Source organism: Vanessa cardui, chromosome 5, assembly GCF_905220365.1.
Source record: "Vanessa cardui chromosome 5, ilVanCard2.1, whole genome shotgun sequence".
In the NCBI taxonomy this organism is placed as follows: Eukaryota; Metazoa; Arthropoda; class Insecta; order Lepidoptera; family Nymphalidae; genus Vanessa; species Vanessa cardui.
Genome location: NC_061127.1, coordinates 3116560 through 3140465, shown reverse-complemented (window position 1 = coordinate 3140465; position 23906 = coordinate 3116560). Strand labels below are relative to the sequence as shown.

Here is a 23906-nt window from a genome sequence, read left to right as displayed (position 1 = left end):
GTCAAACAAAAAAAACTAAATCAAAATCGGTCCATCCGTTCGGCGGCTAGAGTGGTACAGACAGACACACACACACACACACACAGACACGTCAAACTTATAACACCCCGTCGTTTTTGCGTCGGGGGTTAAAAACAAAGTCGCTTACCGCTGTCTGTCCCTACCCTAGATCTATGCCCAGATCTTTAAAATTACGCAACTAATTTTGATGCGATTTATTTAATAGATAGAGTGATTTGAGAGGGTTTTTTGTATATAATAGAAAGACAATAAAAAATCTGTACTATAATAAGTATAGCATTACACCCGTGCGAAGCCGGGGCGGCCGCTAGTTAATAAATATAAGTTATAAGTTGTGTGCTCCTTTAATTATAGGTGACCATGCAATCGTTATGATTAATCAATACAGATTCAGTTAATATAAAATTTAAAGGGTGGCTCAATTTCTAGGAAGACTACAGTTTCCATAATCTTTAAGATTTAAAGCTTTAGCTTTAAATCCGTCACAGATGACATTAGTCAGTATTGCGATTCGATACGGACATGCTGTTAGTATTCTTTTCAACATTTGGATGCCTTTATTCACTTCAGTCAATATAAGTTAGTTATACATGAAAATGAGTCGAGATGGCCCAGTGGTTAGAACGCGTGCATCTTAACCGATGATTGCGGGTTCAAACCCAGGCAAGCACCGCTGATTCATGTGTTTAATTTATCTTTATAATTCATCTCGTGCTCAGCGGTGAAGGAAAACATCGTGAGGAAACCTGCATGTGACAAATTTGATAGAAATTCTGCCACATGTGTATTCCACCAACCCGCATTGGAACAGCGTGGTGGAATATGTTCCAAACCTTCTCCTCAAAGGGAGAGGAGGCCTTTAGCCCAGCAGTGTTAATTTACAGGCTGTTGTTGTTGTTTGTTGTTGATATGAAAATACATAGTGATCATGATGACGATGTTGTTATCCTTTTGACTCGTCCACGCCGATTATTCTCGGGGGAGGTTTATAATTGTGCAGAACATATTAAAGTAATAGAGCAAGAGCACTAGCTTGAGATGATACATCCAATTCAACTGGAAAAAATTCAAGTAGGACATTAGGTATTGCGGAACTCCAGTCGTTTACGAAAAAAACTGACGTCTGATAAACACAAGTACATGATTGGACCTATCCACAGTTAGAGTCCAAGACCTTGGCGCCTGGTCTTTTAAGATAGAGACTAGAATTAACTTACTAGGGTAAAGGACTCATAGGAAGTAGCTATATCAATCATATATGGCTTAATTCCATGTGTCTGTTATTTTAAGTACGCTTTCTATTAGCCATTCAAACAGTTTAATATTTTAGTTCGATCTGCATTACTCATATTTTTAAATTACATTTCTCTTGTGAAGGCTGAATAAATAAGAAGCTCATTAGCTACCATAAAAATACTTAATCATTAAAAATTCCCTCTGACTCAGCTGAGCTAGCACAGTTTAATATTTTAAAGGTCTGCGATCAAATACGCTTCTATTAAAAGAATAATATTAGTCCTTAATTTAATCTAGATGTATAATACGATATACTTTAAAATGAAATCATTATTTATACAAGTAGTTGTCATATATTTTAACGATAGTAACAATTATTTGACATTATTAAGTCCATTTGTCATAATCAAGTCATGGATTATACATACATAATAATATTATAGACAGTTTTATTTGTCAAGCTGTAACATGTTAGACGTAAACTGTATTGGCAAATATATATTTTTCGAACAAAGTTCTTTTACGCAGCTCACAGTGAAATGAACTAACAAAAATCGTCACGGCATCGGCAAAAAGCGTTGTTCTCCTTCCATACGATCTTTCTCTCTCCTTCTATTTCTCTCTGTCTCTTTCTAATATACATGTGAAATTTAAAATAACGGCTATTTTGTTACAATTAAGTAATATCCGAAGATGTTAATATTTTATGGTATCTGTTGTTAAATATATAATATATAGCGAAAGTAACTTCGTTTCAACTTGGGTATTCTACGGTTTATCTTTTTATAATGTTAATTTTTCAAAATTTTAAAGTTAAGAAATTTCCAACCAAACTAAGGTAAAATTATAGCTCTGCAAAGCTGTGTATGAGAGAGTAAGACGGCATATGTTCTGGTGCATCTTGCTCATTGATTTTGAGAATAAAAATTTTAGCTGTTATTCAAATAAGTTCAGTAACTAGCCCATCTGTATTGTGTTATGTTAGAGTTTGGGAGTCTATAAGATGCCTAAAGAAGTTTTTTTTAATTAAAGTAGTATATTATTTATATGCCAAAGTCAATGATTTTGACCGCTCACCAGCAATCCCATTGCTCACCAAACAATATAAAATAAAAAATATGCTTCGAAGAAAAGTATTTGAAAACGAAAATATTTTTTCGTCAGAAATATAATACCTCTATTAAAGCGACTGGTGCAAAACGATACTCGGAGAAATATTTCGACATTTCTCGAATTAAATTGGCTCAGATAGAAACATAGATCGTGTATACGATCAAAGTTATTCTGAAAGATTTTTCATTTATTCTTTATACCTTTCATAAGTAAAAATATATTCTCGTCATTCCGTTTAGAAGTTGCTCTGTGAATAGCCCCGAGCTACTTTTTTATACTTAAAAAATACTTGAAATATAAATATTATAAATCTGAATAGTTTATATTATTTAGTGCGCCATTCTCAAGAATAGCGGTCAAATTTGATAAATTATTTTATGACAACTTATTCCCGTTATTTAAACATGATTCTAGGCTATATAACTTTATGCATTAGCCTGAAGCATCTGAGTTATAAAAATAATCGTCTATTGAGTAGTAAAATACGATCGTTAACTGTCAGAAAGATATATTTCTTTATTATTTATTCGGTTAACTAACAATCACTTACATCAAACGTAAGGGAAAATACTTAGTTAATGAATATAGTTGAATGTAATCGAATCAATCAACAGTGAAACGTATTAAAGTTAAATAATTATAAAAATAGCTAAGAAAATTACATCAAAAATAAAACAGATTATTTTATTTAATGAAGCAAGATTATATTTCATCAAATAATTAAAAAGTTTTTCTTACTTTTTCATGAAGGATTCGCACGTAAGGTGCAAGAACATGCGGATATGTTATTATGAACCCGAACAATATCAAATACTTATATTATTGAGGGTTTTACTAAGTTTTTAGACTTCGCAAGAAGCATAGTTCTACATAAATCTATCATAACCCACACTGAATTATTTTTTTGATACTCATAATACAACTGTTTGTAAGCAATAGTTCACGATTGAGATATGAATTAAGTTGTTAAAGAATAGCACTGCTGAACTTGTAAATCGTAGGCAAGTGGGCTAAGCGAGAACAACAATAGGTGAAATCGTTGCGACGAGTCGGCCGCGTAGGCCGGGAATAAAGACGTTTCTAATATTTTGGTTTAGTTGTTGCACTTTCAAATGATACAATATACAGAGATCTGTTTACATACAATAATGTAAACAGATCTCTGTATATTGTATCATTTCTAATATTTTGGTTTAGTTGTTGCACTTTCAAATGATACAATATACAGAGATCTGTTTACATACAATAATGTAAACAGATCTCTGAATCTTTGATTGTTAGCTCATCTCTTATTACTTTGTAGTGATCTTTTTGTAGTGATTTCATAGTAGGATCGTTTTATTAAGTAGTCGTGCATGTAATAATTATAATGAAAAATTTAATAACATTGATCTGTTTGAAGTAGATAATGCTAATAAATTGAAAGTGAAGATATTGCAATTGCTTAATGATAATAATAATAATGTATAATTTAATAATATAGGTATATAAATTTTTTGTTATTCTTTTAAATCCGTTATAATTTAAAATTGCTGCCTCTATTAATTTATTAATTTAATTTATAATTTTGTATCTTACATAATTGATTTAATGTTTATTATCTTGATAATTGCTTATTGTTTTCATAGTTTATCTTATAGACAAACTCAGATTAGTTTAATTCTATTAATTACATAAATTATCCTTTAAATTAAAACAAAATTGTAATTGCTGCTATTGTAATTGTGTAATATCCTCCTTTTTTTCTTGTTGCTCTAATATTGTATATTAATTTATGAGTGGAAAGTTGATTTAATTTGTATTTGTTAATATTAAGACTTATTGTACTGTTTGTTTCCAAAATAAAATAAAATAAATAAAATAAAAATAAAATAGACACCCACTAAGAAAGGAATTTAAGAAATTATATCCCTAAGGGGGTGAAATAAGGGCTTATAATCTATAAGTAAGTCTGCTATTTTTAACCGACTTCAAAAAAAGGAGGAGGTTCTCAATTCGTCGGGGCCTTTTTTTTTATGTATGTTACCGAATTACTCGAAGATGGCTGGGCCGATTTTGACAATTCTTTTTTTGTTTGAAAGGACATGTTTTACAGGTGGTCCCATTGTCAGGAGATCAGGATCTGATGATGGGATCCTGGAGAAATCGAGGGAACTCCTCAAATTTTATAGGCACACCTATAGTGATTTCGGTTTTATTCAAAGTGCCTTGGTCATATGCTCACGAAAAGTGACATTTGATGAAGTAGAACTGATGATGAAGACCACAACTGGTAATCAGAATCTATTAGTAAGTAACTATTTTACGGATTTAGTTCTATTTCTTTAAGATCGTCGGCCTCCTCTCCCATTAAGGAGAGGGTTTGGAACATATTCTACCGCGCTGTTTCAATGCGGGTTGGTGGAATGCACATGTGGCAGAATTTCAATGAAATTAGTCACATGCAGGTTTCCTCTCGATGTTTTCCATCACCGCCGAGCACGAGATGAATTACAAAAACAAATTAAGTACATATATATAGTGGTGCCTGCCTGGGTTTGAACCCGAAATCATCGGTTAAGATACATGCGTTCTAACCACTGGGCCATCTCGACTCATTCATACAAGGGTGAAGCTCTTCAAAATGAGACCGTAACCAATTTTGTATGGGCAGCTATGCAGCTCCCAATCACTGGGCCAAAAAATATATTAATTCATGGGATTAATATATTTAATATTATAAATATTTGATAAAATCAAAATACATTTTGTTGTTATGTAAATCGAAACAATAAATCGATTTAATAAATTCCATTAGGCGTAGTAACATTGGATTTGTCCACTGAACCGGGGGCTCGATTCTAATGGGCCGGATGAATCGACTGAGTGCCCGTAATATATTACTAAATTACCACGAATTACGAGCGATTAGTGGATCAGTGTAACAACGATTATGCGCTTTGATGAGTTACTACATTAACTGATACAAAGATCGGATTACATTTTATCATTCATTGGTTTATTCATTGTCATTATATAATTTATTAATAACCTATTTAATTGGATTATCAAATGAATTTTGGTTTGATTTGTTGTTGGTGATGAAATCGTTTTAGATATTAAAATATATTGTTTTTCTTCTTCTCGTATATACTAATTATTTTAATTGTTTATAATACTGTGAGATACATGATGGACTTTCATCTTTGAGATTTATCTTGAAGGGACTGGTAGGTTGATTTTACACCTGACTTAAATAGAAAATATTCTTGATCGGTTGCTACGATACCCACAGTTTGAGAATCTCTTATCCTACTAAAAATCAAAATGTATAAAAAATAATAAATTACTGAATACCTGCACGAAGCCCAAGTATAAAATATTTCCTAATTCGTGTTTACAATTCATGTCACGGTCGATAAAAGGAAACATTGAACAGGAAACTGTAATCGTAACCTCTGAATAAGTTTGTGTACTAATTCGTAGCGAAATAATATTATGTATTAGCTAAACTAACCTTACCTAACAGGATAAAATAACAAATATTGGAATTATTCCATTACTAAATGTACTTATTTTTACTATAAAACGAATCCCAAGTGTTCACAATATTATAGTTATTATTGGTGATGCCCTTTTATTGGTTAATTCATGTTTATCGAGAAGTGAAAAGACATGACATGAAACGGACATTTTAAATCACAACGAATACAAAAAATACATATGGAAACAAGATTATCTGATAATAATAATTGTTCCTTCAATTGATTTTAATTTTGGAGTCGGAATTGTCCAGGTGTTATTGTGTTAATAAGGGTTTGATAAGTTCTTTTAAATCATCTCGTTTCTCTTATTGAAGAAACGCATGATAAAACCGACATGTTGCATCGCTACATATTTTAAATGTATAATATCTATTATATCTGATGGTAAGAAGTCATCACGCCTCGTAGATATTGGCACTATAAAAAATTAACCAATACTTACGTCGGCACTCCAACAAGGTCTCCACCAAGTTTAAGAGATTATATATAACATATCTGATGTAGTAGCACTAGCGTATTCTCTCTTTAAACTGTAACAACACAAAATATTTCTATTGAACAGTAGAATATTTGGTCTATCTATTATAGAATAGAAAAAAATATATTAATACATGGGATTAATATACGAATATACGAATTATAGATATAGATCTAGTCAGGCTGAAAAATATGCCAAGGAACAACAAGAAGAATTAATATCCAAGCATCAAATTGAGAGGAGACTTGCAAGCAGTTGTACATTTACGTACAGTTAATTAATAATCTATTTCGAGCTTAGAAAAGTATAAAAGGAATTGAATTCGTTCCTATTTCCTAAAAATGTTCACAATTCCAATCTTTTCTGACACACACTTTAATGACAAATTGAGTCAATTAATCGATCAATTATTAACAAGACTCGTTAAGTATGGGACTGTTCAGTCTGACCAATTCGACGGACGTCGGTCTTTAATGGGTCAGACGAGTCGCTTGAGTTTTCGTCATTATCGAACACAGGAATCTCTGGTAATTTCCCAAATAATATAGCACTTTTTCCAAGGGATTATATAACATAACGAATGACATTTAATCTTTCACGATTTATTCTTTCAATTATGTTGGAACGTCGGCTAAAATAATAAATAAAGGCATGATCACGGTTACAAGCCGAATATAATGACGGAAACAAATATTAAGACTTTTAATTTGTTCGATTTAAAATAATTGGTATTTCGAAATTTAAAATAATTGGAATGAATTCTGTTATTTTCTCATGATATTCGCAATATCGAGAAAGTCGCGCCAGCTCAGTGATGAACCAGTGAATATTGCTAGCTTCTAGATTAAAATCCACGCAAGATCAATAGAATTTCTAGACCGTGCGTGGTGGCCTAAGAAACCTCTATAGGAATGTGTCAAATCTATCATATTATACACTTTTACACTTGGTGGTAGGGCTTAGTGCATGCCCATTTGGGTAGGTACCACCCATTCATCAGTTATTCTACCGCCAAATAACAGTATTCAGTATTGTTGTGTTCCGGTTTGAAGGGTAAGTGAGCCAGTGTAACGACAGGCACAAAGGACATGACATCTTAGTTCCCAAGGTTGGTGGCACATTTCGATGTAAGGAATTGTAATATTTCTTACAGCGTCATTGTCTTTGGGTGATGGTGAACACTTACCATTAGGTGGCCCATATGCTCGTCCGCCAAACTATATATTTAAAAAATTCAAAAAGTTAATTAATTGTGAAATTACTTTTATTCAAAATATGGTTCACCTTAAATTATAAACGGGTCAAAGGTTAGTTTAATAAATTTATCATTTATTTGTGTTATATATTTTGAGAATCAATTTTCAGGTCGACCACCGAATAATCAATTAATTGGTTAATCCATAACAAACATCAATTAAGCGTGAAACTAGTAATTTGACCAATGTTGTGGAATTCCATCGACAACGGATTTCTTTAATTAAAATTTCATATTACCCAAATGTATTTCAGAGTAGACTCAAAAATATATTAATAATAAGCATTATTCTTCTTCAAAATTAAGGGTAAGAGATCAGATTTAGAAAGTTTATTTGATCACTGGTTCCATCGTCTTAAAACTGCATAGATTTCCTAAGTCTTCGTAAAATTAATTTGTACCTTATCCAATCTTCGAGCTCTAGTAAGACGTTCTATTTATTGGATCGTTTTATGTCTGAGAATTCACCTATTTTAATTTGATTAAAAACAGATATGGCCAAGCGGATATAAAAAGAAGCCCTAATTGAAATTTCACGTAGTACTTTACAGTACAGTAACAAACTGTAAATTTCCCACTGCTAGGCTAAGGCCTCTTCTTTCTCTGAGAAGAAGGTTAAGAGCGTATTCCACCACGCTAATGCAATGTGGTTTGGTGGATTTACATGTAGCAGACTTTCGTTGAAATTAGACACATGCAGGTTCAGAAGCTCGAAATGAATTATAAACTCAAATTAATAATACGAAAATTCTGTGGTGCTTGCCTGTGTTTGAACCAGCAATCATTGGTTAAGATGTACGCGTTCTAACCATTATACCATGGGTTTTCCTTCACGTTATTTATTTTCTATAAAACTCATTGCCCTATAGGAAAGAGCCATGGAGATATATATATTATTTGACGTGTCGAGTGTGAAATTACCTATGAATGTGAAATGTGATGGAATAAACTCCAAGGCTACGACAGGCTCATCTTTGAATATTCTTTGATCTAACCTACATTTGTTAAGTATTCAGATGTTTGTCAGATGTCTGAAAAATAAAACAATACTAAAGAAAGGTTTAAAATATTATGATTTGTCTACAGTTTATAGTGCGGTTTTATTATTTTATCACAAAGTAACGAACAAAATTCTTTCGTAAACTGCTTATGAATAATGAAGTATGAGATCTACATGCCAGGCACGAACTCTTGTAGATGAGCATGATTTAACATAAATTAAGCAAAAATTTAAATTAAATAAAATTTCTTTAACAGGATCCAGTTATAACCGGCGAGACCCATGTCTCGGGTGCAGACGGTGATGGTCTCCGTGCATCGTGGAGGACATTACACGTATATCCCGACGACTACTCCACGCATCGGGGCTTTCTCGCCCTGCAGTGCCGTGCTACGCTGCCTACGCGGCCGCCCCATGTCCGTAGCATGGCCGTACGGCTCTACGTCGCGAGTCGACCTCACATATCATCTTATATGTTAAGTAAAAATAGTAAGTATTATTGGGAACATTCTATTTAAATTATAATATAAATAATTATATTTTTTTTACATTATTAATTAGTAATCTAAGTAAAAGCTTAATAAATTGCGGATATTATGTGATAATCTATAATTGTTTGTATCAAAGAATATTTTACAAATGATTATTTTATTCAAAACGCAGCCTAAGCTACAAGAATAAGAATACAGATACTTGTAATTTAAAGAGATCATAGAGGCGAACTTTTGATTTTAATACTTCATACTCGTTGGTATTTAATTATTTCTAGCTCATCAAGATATTATATTAATAGAACCGTGTACGCTTTTAGAAATAACATATATAGATCGTGCAGACCCTCGTGGGTGGATCTCCCTTGTTCATAAAACTGTGTTCCGGTTTGAAGATTGAGTGAGACAGCGAGCAAGCACAATGTAATATATTGGATTCACTGGTAGTGTTTGTAATTAATACGTACTCGACTGTATTACTGTTTTTTTTTTTTAAATTCAAATGTCTAAGAAGTTTGACGATCGCTAAAATTATTTATATTAAAGTTTCATCTGAACTTTAATGATACTGAGTATTGCTGTTTAGTGGTACAATATCTGATGAGGGTGGTACAAAGCCCATTATAAACCAACCAATAATTAATATTAAAACAAGTTTCAATACATAGCGTTTTTATCATAATACATATAACATTATTATTAACTCATTAAAGCATTAAAAAATTGTGTCCATTACTAAGCTCGAAATTGACTCAATTTGAATCATTACTCTCAACATTTAAATAAATTTTTATATCTTTAAAAAGAACAGTTGATTGAATTAATGGAAAGTTGCTCATATGGCTATTAGATTACTACGCTTTTGATTGATGGCAGATCCCAGAGTCTAAGTCGAGGGCGTTATCGCCAAAGTTGGGGTTTTAATGTTTCAACAGCTCGACATATTTAACATATTACTATAATAACAAAATTTTCCATAGTAACCGATTATATTAAGAAATATCATAAAGGATATAATCATTTATTTCATATTGTAAAAAAAAATATAAAATACTTTCCGAAAATAATATAATATAGGTATTTTTCAATACCAATAAAATATAATAAAAAGCTAATATTTATTTCAATAATAGGTACTCCTTTGTATTGAAAAACTGCTTCAGAAATATAGTCGAATATTATACTGAGGCTTAATTCAATAGCACAGAATTTTTTCAATATATTATTGGACGAGTTCAGAACTGTAATCGATGAATTAAAAGTCTAGTCACGTTAAGGGCACTGGGAGAGACCTATTGCTGGGATGTTTTTGTGTGAAAGTCTTGTATTTTTTATATTAGGATTAATTTCGTCAGTATTGATGAACTCTGTGGTCGAGTGGTGTGTATATTTTCGGCCGAGTCGATGTAGAAGGTTTATTAGTTTTCTATATCATCTTGGGTCTGGGTGTTTGTGGTACCTTCGTTACTTCTGATTTTCCATAACACAAGTGCTTTAGCTACTTACATTGGGATCAGAGTAATGTATGTGATGTTGTCCAATATTTATTTATTTATTTAGGTTATATATTATATATAAAACATGGATTGATTCCTTAATATTTGGGAATGTTATGAATACGAATGGTGAATTACAATTGGCAGACTACTACTATTTGTACACTTCATTAAACAGTACGTATAAAAATTTCAATGGAAGAAGGAAAAAGATTTCATTATATATTATAACGAATATTTATTTATAAAACAAACATTATTCAATATATCTTATTGGTAGGCTTTGTGCAAGTATGACATTCTACCGCAAAACAGTACACTATACTGTAGTACACAATACTAAGTACCGTTGTGTTCCTGTTTGAAGGGTCAGTGAGCCAGTGTAAAATAAATGTTAAACTGGTATATGATAGTTACAAGGTAAAAGATCTTTATTCACAAAGTTGATTGCACATCGATGGTGTAAGGAACGATTATTTTTTTCATACATAGACAAAGCCAATTAACGGTGGTAATCATTTACCATCAAATGGTCCCTGACCGCTTACCTATACATACATATAAAAAATGTCTTCCTATTTCTCCACTTTAAAATTTCTTCCAAAAATACATGTTCGCTGACATTGAAGACATTTTTTCACTACTCCATAAGTTATCTATTGTATACAAAACATAATTTAAGATGGCAACCAATGATACCGCGTTAGATCAAAAAGGGAATTTATTATCACTGTGTAATAATGGTAATAATAATGTAATAACAGTAGTTCGTATTCGAAACAATTTAAAGTAATTATACTTCGACTTCATTTTATTCGAGAAACTACTGCTCGCTACTTAAGTACGTGGTACGTTTTCATTTTATAGATGTAGGTATCCTTACGAATTGTATTTCCAAACACAAATTAAGCATGTACATAATTTATTATACCTAGGTGTGATGGTGCTTGCAAGCTAATCAAATCAAATCAAATCAAAATAAACTTTATTCAAGTAGGCTTTTACGAGCACTTTTGAATCGTTATTTTACAATAAGTGAAGCTACCAACGGTTCGGAAAGTAGATTCTATCAAGAAGAACCGGCAAGAAACTCAGTAGTTACTCTTTTTCATCACCTAAAGAATAAAAAGTCATGTTAGTTAATAGCATTATTTAAATTAATATATCCTGCTTGGAAGTCAACAGGTATTAACTCCACGCTTTTTTATCATCTATGAAGTCTTGTATCGAATAATACGCTTTTTTTACCAATGTATTTTTTGTAATTTACGAAACGGCAAAGTTAAAAATGTCTGCGGAATTTTATTAATACTCGTAACATATGCGTGACATTAAAACTTTCTCTAGTATGTTACGGTTTGAAGGGTGGTGCTTTTATATTCTGCTAGAAACAACATTAGTTAATTTCTTATAAAGAACAAGTATAACTTCATTATTAAAGTAATTAAAATATGATGTAGCGGCCATTTTATTTCAATTTGGCACGCGACTTTAGCCACACGTCATTTGCATGTGGGTATAGTACGACACAACATAGATGTAGCATCGGCAAAATTCGTAAAACCGATCACATCTGAATTAAATACGATATCCCAAAATATCAATATTTATTTCTTATGTAAATATGATCTTTACACTAACGTAATAACTTGTAATATCATATGAGCTAATATATTCGTCAATCTGACACGTCAATTTACATCACTTGCTTTCTCGAGTTGAACTGACGTGAGAATCTATAGCAACGAATAGCTGAGTGACGCGATAGGGAGATTTTTCTATGGATTGTATAAATCGGCAGTAATCGGTTTTATTGAATTTGCCGATGCTACATATTAGTTGTGTCGTACTACATGACAGCGTGGGTTAACGTTGCACGCGCTTGAACGAGAGTAATATTATGTTACTTTCATAATTAGTAATTAATAATACTTATTGATTATGACACACATTTTTTTTTATATGTTAAAAATAATTAATTTTATAGCGGAAATATCAATCTACTAACTGTTCTTTGTGTGTGACAAGACTGCTAAACAATCTACTTACTTTAATGTATTTTTCATTATCTTGTAACTTTTAAACGCTAGAACAGATTAAGATACGTGAAATCGTTAGATTCTGACTTTGATTTAGCAATTCATTCATTCAGCTAGTACAAAATTTTTGAGGTAAAAAGTTTTTTTTTTGAATAAGACAATGATAGCGTCCAACATGAATAATCCCGTTTGGACTTTGGGATAGGGTGTGCTCAACGTGACTCGACATATATTATGTTCGCCTAAGGATGTCTAAACCTTTCTTGAGAAACTTCCAACCCATTTACATTTTAGTGATTACACGCTTCGAAATCCATCAAAGTAAGCTTACGACGTCGCATTGAATCAAATCTGCTGTTTTGAATCGAAAGACTTTTGAACAGATATTGCGTTGGTACAGCATGGTTTTGTTTATACACAGTATACACTATTTCATACGATTTTACGATATTACGATTAACAAGAGTTAAATTATATACCTGAAATGCGTATTTGAATGTCAACCCACCTTTGTAGTTGAAAATAATGTGTTTAATTTGAAATAAACATTATTATTATATGATAAAAAATCACTAATATTAATTTATTACCTTATAAATCTTAAGGAACATTTTTCTTGGAAGAACCTGTAGTCACTTTAGATGCTTTTCTAAAGAATAGAATATCGTGGTTAATGAAATGGCTACAATTTTTTTATTTATCTCGGCGCCGAGCAGTCTCTAGAACAGAACGCAGTTTCAAACTGCAGCAAAGATATTGCTTGCATATGCAAATATCATGAAATACTGTTACAATAAAGTTATTTAAGACATATGAAGGAAAATGAATTCTTCCATTTTATTTCTTTGTGGTCTCGAATGTTATTGATTTGATTTCGTTGGGGTTATTTGATTCGGGTCGTGTATGACTTTGCTCACGTAGTATTTGTTATGGATAAAGAATTTTTGAATAAAATAATCCCAATGTATTGTGTAAATAGCAAATCAAAACATCCTCCATTCGACTCTATTCTTCGAAGACATTTTATATTTTCAATTAACATTACATAATTAATTTGCCCATTCACAGAAACACTTCGACTTTGAAACCATCTACTTATGTATTTCTGTTCAAGAAAAGGTTCAAGCCAACCAAACTTAATCGCATTTATTAACAATATCATGAAATGTCATTATATTGGTAAATGTAGGCAACAGATTAACATAGAAAATCACGTTAAATCGGACAAAAAATATCCTTGGAGGTACAATCATAATTAATACAAGGAAAAGCACAAATCTACCCTGCTTATCTGCTTGTTATTCTGAATACTCACGTCACAAAATTCCAACGCACGTAGTATCTCTTCACTGTGTTTTCTTCGCAGCTCAACACAAGATAATTTATAAATACAAATTAAACATGTGTAAGCTCGACGGTGTTTGCACGGATTTGAACTTGTTATCAATCGTTGATGCTTTTGAAGTTAAGATCAACGTGACACATAAGTCGAGTAATCTTTTCACTGTACATTCATGTAATTACTCAACCACGTGGAGTTTGGTTGAGTGGAATAAAAACAACAACAACAGCCTTCAAATTACCCACTGCTGGGCTAAGGCCTCCTCTCCCATTGAGGAGAAGGTTAGGAACATATTCCAATACGATTTCTCCAATGCAAGTTGGTGGAACACACATGTGGCTGAATTTCTATGAAATTAGACACAATAAACACAAATCAAGCACATGAATATAGTGGTGCTTGCCTGGGTTTGAACCCACAATTATCGGTTAAGATGTACATGTTTTTACCAATGGGTCATCTCAGCTCAATCTTCAGAGTGGAATTGTTAGTTATATATATAAACATAACATCGTGAACATCCACGACCTCGATCTCACGATCACGTTCAGGTAAATTCTGAGCCTTAATCCAATACCGTAGTGAACTAAGCTTGGAATGCATCTCCTTGATAAAGAGGCTTTTCCTTGCAGTTGTAGGCTAATTGCGTATTACCTTCTTCTAAGGCAACTATTTTAAGCTGAAAACATATCACTTACATTGATTTTAACATCTTCAACTTTTATACGATAATAAAACCCGAAATAAAATACCCTCCTTGCGCAGTAAAATTAAAAGCCCTTCGCCCTATAAACCCCACTTACCTTACGGTCAATGAACTTCATTTCTTTAGCGTAATGTTTTCGGTCAGCTTATTTTTTTAATGTCATTTAAACATATAATTAATGTAGTGTTAACAATTACGTTAAATATTCGTGGACAACTTTATTCATTTTTATTTAATAAATTTTGGTTCATATTATACTCAATTTGAGTTGAGATGGCCCAGTGGTTAGAACTCGTGTATCTTAACCGATGATTGCGGGTTCAAACCCAGGCAAGCACCACTATATATATGTGCTTAATTTGTGTTTATAATTCATCTCGTGCTTGGTGGGGAAAGAAAACATCGTAAGGAAATCTGCATGTGTCTAATTTCATCGAGATTCTGCCACATGTACATTCCACCAACCCGCAATGGAACAGCGTGGTGGTATATGTTCCAAACCCTCTTCTTAATGGCAGAGAAGGTCTTATCCCAGCAGTGGGAAATTTACAGGCTGTTAATTTACTTTATACTTAATTTGTTTCTGTATAACGCTTTGTTAAGTACTCAATACAAATTGTTGAGTTTGTCTGACAAATAAATTAGCAGTATTGTACTACCGTACTTCATCTTTTCCTGATCATGGCAGAGGACAAACCACGTCATCGGGCTATTGAAGTAAAAAAAAATAAGGTTAATACACAATCCACCTAGTGATGAGTCTCTGTATCCTGACCTATCGTCTACGCCAGTCCTACTCGAGTTATATCTATAATTGAAAATAAATAATGAATAATGGAGATAAAGCTAATCACTTCCAAGATTTTATCCTTAAAAAAGGTAATGTATTTTCATCGTACTTGTCTAGTCTCCGTTGTAAATGGTCGTCCTAGTCGACATTAGGTCGACATTATTATTCCGCTCGACACTATAAATTCGAATACTTACAGCAAACTCTCATTAGTTATTTAGGTCTGAGTAAAAATACTACCGCAAAAAGCGATGAAGTTAACGGATAACTTTTCTTTAGAGATTTGTACACGCTATAATTAAAAATGTGGTTTTAATTAAATTTATATGAAGAATCTACATTTATAAAATTAAATTTAAATGAAAAACCTTTTTGGTGTTATTGGTGTAACATGCTAATTTTATCTGTGGAAATTCAACTCACATTTTTCCTTATATCGTCTACGCACCACCAAAATAGGAACTAAGACGTTATGTCCTTTGTAACTGTAGTTCCACTGGTTTATTCACCCTTTACAGTGACTGTTGTTCAAGTCAACAACAACAATACTGAGTGTTGTGTTGTTTGTTCGTAGAATGTTTAATGAGGAGTTATACATGCAGTTTCGGTAGAGAGTCTTGTAGAAAGCCTTATCACTGAATTCAATCTAAATAAACCACCTATCTCGGTTCGATTTACTTCCTAACCCTCAGTCCTTTTGTTATTACGATTATACAATATATGTAAAGGTATACATCGTTATGATGTAGTAGTTTCAAGACGAAAGTCTTAACCGACAATTCTGGGTTCAAGCCCATGGTACACACAAGTGATGTTTTGTATTTATTATAATATATTTCATGCTCGATGGTGAAGCAAAACATCACTAGGAAATCTATACATGGTCAATAAAGAATTTGTGATGTACACATGGCATACGGATTCTCAACTCTCACTGACTAACATATACAAATGACTCACTGCCTGTAAGGAGTCATTTTGGCTACAAGAATTTTTTTTTTTTTTGTTAAATTTAAACGCGCCTGAAGTCGTGGGTACAGCTGTTACATACATATTTTTCGTAGAGATACGATTCTATTTAAAACATAGATTACAAGGAATTATTGAAAAACAAAAATGATATTCTTGTGGTTAAGCTTACCGTACAGAAACCAAATTCGAATGCTACTATGTCGAAAAAACGTGTTTGAGGTTTTTATACTTGAACAAGACACATGTATAGGTAGAAAAATATATTCACAATTTTTTAATATTGTAAATAAATACAATTATTTTCATGATGATGCTGTATGCTCCGAATCCGTCGTTAGCCAATCCCAAGGGAGAACAGGAAGAGATAGATATAGTGAACAATTATCGGCCAAACCCAGGTGAAACCCCCTATAGCCTCAGTCCTATAATAATCCAATGGGAAGGCAAATTGGATACGACCCCACAAAGAGAAACTACTGAGTTTCTTGCCGGTTCTTCCCGGCAGAATCTACATTCCAAACTGATGATAGCTTCACTTAATATAGTTAAACTACGATTCAAAAGTGGTTGTTAAAGCCTACTTGAATAAAGTATATTTTGATTTTGAAAGTTAAGGCGCATGACCAACGGCTTTACATGCTTTATGTGTGGTATTCAGACTTCCTATGTCCACACTCGGCGAAGACGTGGAATTTTTCAACAGGAAACCCAATAACTTTTTCGGTCCGAAATTTGAATTTAGAACCTCGGTATCTCTGACCTTATATCTAGCCACTAAACCAACGAGGCTCCATTATCTTTATTACATAGACTTATCGCTAGCATCAGAACATAGCATGTCATTTTAGGTTATTTTTATTCTTTGAAATATTAAAACCGCTACGCTAATTATAGTTCATAAGAATTGCTAAAGGGTTGTAAACTTTTATAGATTAAAGACTACGTGGAACACGCGATAAATTAATCTATATTTTCAAACGAAACACATTATTATTTTACCTTATATTAAAAACAAATTACCACAGTTTTTATTTTATTTTTTGTTTTATATAAATCCTTTTCGAAATAATAAACAGAAAATTTTATACTTTGAAATCGTTATTGGAAGATGATGTGCAAATACTTCGATATAAGTAATTACTGTAGGTACTATAAATATAATATTCCATAGATATATTTGTCCAAAAAAAAAAAAAAAACATAAATAAGACAAAATATTCAATACAAGATTTATTAAAGATTAAAAAGCGTGGACTTAGCATTGATCAATTTCTAGATATATTACTTTACTGATATACTCTATGATTAACATGATGGAAAAGAGTGATTACTGAGTATATTGTCGATTCTTCTCGGTAAATTATTAGGTATATCCCATCCTAGTCTGTTATCTGATCTGGTGGTAGATTTCCATTTAACGGAACACTCTAATGTGACTATTCAAAAGTGCATTTATAAGCCTAATTGATTAATAATAGTTTGATATTGAAAGTGAGAAAGACATTGCATATTGTAGAACCAAATTCATCAGATATATTCGGGTATAGATAGGCACGAGAAGCATTATGAATACAATAGTCTGCTTTGATTTGAATTCACAAAATTATATGGCTTTTAACCATTGTGTCATATTTGCTGGCAAAAATCGTCGTGATGATATAATATGAATTATATCATCACAATGATTATGATTGATTGATGATTAAATGACATTAAATGCTTAAATATGCACAAATATGAACTAAAACTAGTTACTGTATATAATTTTTTTAACGCCTGGAATGGTGGCAAGAATGCTAGCAGCATTTCCCCGTCGAAACGCAATTCCGATTCTCTGGGCAAAAAACGAACCAGCCCTCCTGTCACCAGTGGAGGCAATGAGGCGAGGTGTTATACTTTTGATGAAGCCTTTTGCACCATTACTCCAAGGGCCAAGCGTTTCGGCAGCAAATGGAACAAAAAAGTAATTTGATATACACGAATATTTAATTCCTTTTTTTGCTTCAGCTTTTTCCGCAGCGGCACCGGCTCTTAACATTGTTTCTCGGATATGAGATGGGGGCAACGTGTCAACGCATGTAGCGTCCCACATAAGGACCCGTCCTCGTTCCCAGGGAACCATTGTTAATCCGTCAGGTCCACGAGGCTCAGTAAGAGCAGGAACGTCGATGGTGGCAAGACCCCTTTTTATTATGTCATTAAGAGAACCGTGGCGGAAAAGCCTGAACTGACTTATGTTATGCGCTATCTTATTAATTATTTATATTTTTACCATAGATAGTATAGATCAATATTTATTTTATAGATACTATATGTATATTGTTATGTATTTTCAATTTAAGTCATCGTCTTCATGGTTTCTGTTTGAAAGGTTGAAAGGTTGACTGGTAGAGAATGCCTATAGGCATTAAGTCCGAATTTTGTATAAGAACAAAAAGACAAATATAAGATATTTTTATACGTATATTTTTATAGTAATATAAATTGTTTTCCTTAAACTAATCAAGTAGCTTAATTAATTTATCCTTCTGGCAGAATGGCTTTCATATTAATTAATTAAAGTAATACATACGTTCTAATAATCTTGATCTTCCAGCTGGAGGTAAACACATAACGGCTACCAGCCTTATATATGATTACGTACTGAATTAACGTCACAAAATAATAGACGACTTTATAAAAAGGGGGTTATCAATGCAGAAGTGTTTATTTTTCTTTTGTTTTTCCGTCTTTTTCTTAAAACAATTTTCATGCAAAAACCCAATACTCTTTCGCAATACATCTGATATATTGACAACTGAAAAAATCATATTGTAATAATCGCTGTTGTATTTTTAAAAATAAAAGATTAGATTTTTTTGTTATTTACTATTTGTAATATAAAAATTAAATTTTATGTTTCAACCTCTACGACAGTCATGTAGCGTGTCAAACTGTTATTTTTAGCGAAATATACTTTAAACGACAAAATTACTTTTTCTAGTGGTAAAAGCGAGTCAGTTTTCAGGATTGTATGCAACTGAAAAACAAAAACCTTACATATCTGTCTATCCGCCTGTCACTTCAGAATTTCTTTGCATTACTAAACGCAAACAGTTAAAATTAGCTCTCATTTAGTTCGGAAACCTTTTAGAACGCCAATTAGAACGAACTACTTAGAACAATATTCGGCTTGTCAAATATTTATGGAAAATGCGAATGTAATATCGTTATATTTTTTTTAATTGAATAATCAAATATGCAATCAATAAAATACAAGAAAATTGAGACTTAATTATCTCTGATACTACTGAGCCGAGCTATAAAATTTCAACGAAATTATAAATATTATATTAACATTGTATTCGATAATAAGTCAAAATAAGTGCATATTAAGTATATATACCATTTTTGCAATACATAATGAGACCGATTTATGTAGTGGGTTTCGCAGTCGCCTTAATCCTTTTATATTGTAATGCTTGTAATTAAGAACTGTTATAAAATTATTTTTCTTATTAAACACTGAATACACGTTTCAATAATTTATAACAAAACTAATTTTCATACCACCGTTCATCCCAAATTTTAAACCGTAGGAGATGAAACTGGAAAAATTCTTCTCTATCTCTTATGGATATTCCATAAGAAAAATTTAATCCCTTTAGACCCACTGGTTTACATTGATTTTGTATGCAGTAAGGCATATTACATACGAGCGGTTTCCCTCACACGTAGAAAATATGAATATATTTGCAAATTAACTTAAAATATTATATGTATAACCTCTTCGTTTACAACACTATTTTCCAATTAATAAGAAGCATATGTTCTTCTCAGGCTCACAGACTATTTCTTTTCAGATTATTTGTGTACCAAATTTAATTTAAACCGGTCCAGTAGTTTGGGCGTTAAAGCGAGACAGACAGAAATAATTATTTCCGCATTTATAATATTTGCATGGACTTTATTATGTATGTATGGAGAGATATATCCATGTAATAAATTATATAATTTATATAAAAAATCCAAATCGACGTCCGACGTACACTCGACCGTTTTAACGCGTCATAAGTAACTTTGGTAATAATCAAAATTTCGCAAAATTAATTTAGTGTGCCCTTAACTTGCAAGTTTCAAGTCATTGTCTTGTAGCTTAGCGTGTAAGGCATTGAATGATAAGCAATTAGGAATTTGCCTTTTATATACATGTATGAAATATATTTATATAATATTTATATATCGTATATTGTTAGGAATTAAATTAAAGTATAGTGTTAATTTTCAATTTTTTTAAGATGTATATTTGGTCAGTATTTTAATTTGTATAAGACGAGATGGTCCATTAATTGGAACACGTAAATTTTAAGAGTTGATTGCAGGTTCAAACCCAGGCGAGTACCACTGAATTTCAATGTCCTTAATTTGTGTTTATAATCTATGTCATGAGCGGAGGTGAAAGAAAACATCGTGAAGTAACCTGCATGTCTTATTTCGACGAAATTCTGCCACATGTAAATCCACCAACCCGCATTGAAGCGGCGTGGTTGAATTTGTTTCGTATCTCTTTCTTCAAAGGGAGATGAGGCTTCATACTAGTAATCGGATATTTACAGACTTTTGATCCATTTTTGATGTCTATTGATTATTGTCTTGAGCAATAAATGTATTCTACAATTTTAGATTTTTATATAAAACAAATCCCTCTTAAATTTTCTATCTCTGAACAGACATTAATACATAAATCTTGATTTCAGATGCTGTAGGGAAGAATAACGCAATCAGATTACAGAATGATCTGTGCCTATGGACGTTATTTTTGCTTGGGAGAAAACTTGTGCCTTGTCTAGTGAAATAAATGTATGACTGAATAAACGAACGAATTACTACGGACTTAAGTTACGTAATGCTGTGGACGTAATATAGGTATAATATATGTATATTTAATTAAATTATCAAATCCTTGTCTCAACTACTGTAATTGTTTGTACACAAACATATTACAGAATTATATCTTCGACTAAATTCGAATACGTATTTTTTAAACACAGGTGAAATAAAAATAAAAGCGTTACATGATTGCGTTCAGAAATGATAAATGGAAATAATTTTCGTCCAAAAATTGCGATCTATTATCAAGGATTTAGTCAACGATATATTAATGTCAATTAGATTATTAAGGATCGGTTTGGTAAAATAGATTTGTGTTTTTATTAATTTTCATAATATTCCTCTTTTTATGTTTCGTAATTTTTTTTATGTTGACTTTTTATATTGTAATTTGATTATAACATTCTTTATTTCCATTGTGATAAGGCATAAGGTTGCTTAATTATTTGGGTGAGATTATAAAATATTTTAATGACAAATTAATCTCTAAACACACTTCTATTGTAATATCGCACCTCGTATTGTACAGAGATTATATAGATAGAATCGTTTGTGTAACAACGATTTTTAATATGAAATTATTTGTTAAACTTAATATATTATGGTACAGTGTGATATTGTTTGTATAAATAATTGTCAATGTGCCAATTAATAATGGTTTAGTTTGAGATATTATATTTAAACAGTAAATGTGTTTTATGGTGTACATTCGTTTATAGTTGTAATACATATTATTTGATCATTAATAAAATTTGATGTACCTTATCAAGTCATAGTATATGACAGGTTAATAGCGTGGAAAGACGGACTTATCGGTAAGATCTCTATCTGTAGCTTTGTTACAGGTAATAAAGTATAAAAATTAACAAATTCTATGGTGTAAGCAAGAATATAAAATGTAAAAATAATATGAAGCAAGAGACTATCGAATTGGTTTTAAAGGACGACACAATAACCAAATATTAGTGTATTGTTCTGATGAGCCAAAATAAATTACTTAATAGATAAAGATTTGTATGTGAGGGAGAAACATGATTAAAACATACTCGACAATAGACATACAACAACAGACATTAATAATATATACATAAATATATTTACAGTAATGGTAGGCGGAAGGCCAAATAATTGAAGAATTGAAGTGGTGATCACCATTGCCCGTACATAACATTTCCGTAAAAAAATATATATCACATCATTGGCTAACCAGGCTGCTGAAACCGAAGTAAAGATTGTTATAAGATACGTACGAAATTCAGACTAAGAAATAACGCTTCTGTCAAAGTTCAACGTTTACATAGTCTACATACTTTTTTTATTTAATATTTTTATTTGATATGAGCTCCGCTTACTTATCGTACGAATATTGAAGCTTCTAATTTTCTTCAAAAATTACCATAAAAACTCATTCGCATATTACAACAATACTTTGGCCCTTTATTTAATAATACGAGGGCAATTTAATTTAAACATCCCATTATTTGAAATTCGAATATTACGAAAACGTTACATGTTTCAGTGAATATTGTATAAAGTTACATTACCAAGCAAATACAGGATCAGGTAAATATATTTCAGTAACAAACGTTCAACGAAAAAGGTTATCATGATTTTATAAAAACCACACAGGTGTATTTTTATATTATATACTCTGTGGTCATCAGCAAATTACCACTTATTTTAAAACACTAGACAGGTTTATATATCGCTGTCCATTATATGTGAACAATAAAAATAAGATATAAGGAATTGTTGATATTTCTGATAGCACTTGTTCCTTTAATTTGAAAAAAAATGTTTAGTCCAATTTTTATTTCGAAATTTGATTGATTTTTTTATCTGTTGACATGACTCTGTATTTGTGTTTAATCGAATGAAATACTTTTCATAATACATATTTAATAATACCATATACAAATAACATGTGCAAGGCCGTTATCGAAATCAGATAACGTAACAACAGCAATTTGAAATTGTACACACACCATTTCATTATGAAATATAAATTTACAGAAAATAGAAAAATATAGCATATTGAGTGCTGTTAATAACTCTCTAAATTCTTTGAGATATATTAATAAAGCAGCAGCACGTTCTCGTTTTACACGGTTACATATACAAATTAAAGATAAAACATATTTTAATTCATTTCCTGGTATAAAATATCTATGAATACGCACGGTGTGAAGCTTTGTTTGTTTGATACTATTTATAGTTAGAACACAATTTAATGATTACAAATAAATGAATTAGATGAAGCCACAAAAATACAGCTATAATATTTGAATGTAGCATCGCATTACACTGAACGAACTACCTTAAATCATATCCCTTTAAAGTATTCTGAATAAATACAAAACGGGGTTTCTTTCATTTAATATTTATTGGGTTAGGTTTCGGTCACATGAAATATATTTTCCCTCTGTTAAGTTAGTTCAGTAAATTGAGTTGCTCAAGCTAGTTTCATTGTTGAGATTTTGGCTAACGGTACGTTTTTGAACACAGGAACTATTTTTAATAGTTCCACAAACACCAAGTTTTTCTTTGTGTTTTTTGTGTGATATATAAAAGCTT

General features: G+C 31.6%; 1 protein-coding gene across 1 annotated transcript in view; it reads left to right on the top strand.

The window, feature by feature from the left end:
- Nucleotides 1-22368, top strand: part of LOC124530097 — a 136344-nt gene extending 113976 nt beyond the window's left edge. Inside the window, exons 5-6 of the mRNA XM_047104095.1 lie at nucleotides 8885-9116; nucleotides 21200-22368. Coding sequence (XP_046960051.1) covers nucleotides 8885-9116; nucleotides 21200-21300 — 333 coding nt within the window. The 3' untranslated portion in view covers nucleotides 21301-22368. The remainder of the gene's footprint in view (nucleotides 1-8884; nucleotides 9117-21199) is intronic.
- Nucleotides 22369-23906: the final 1538 nt, after the last annotated feature.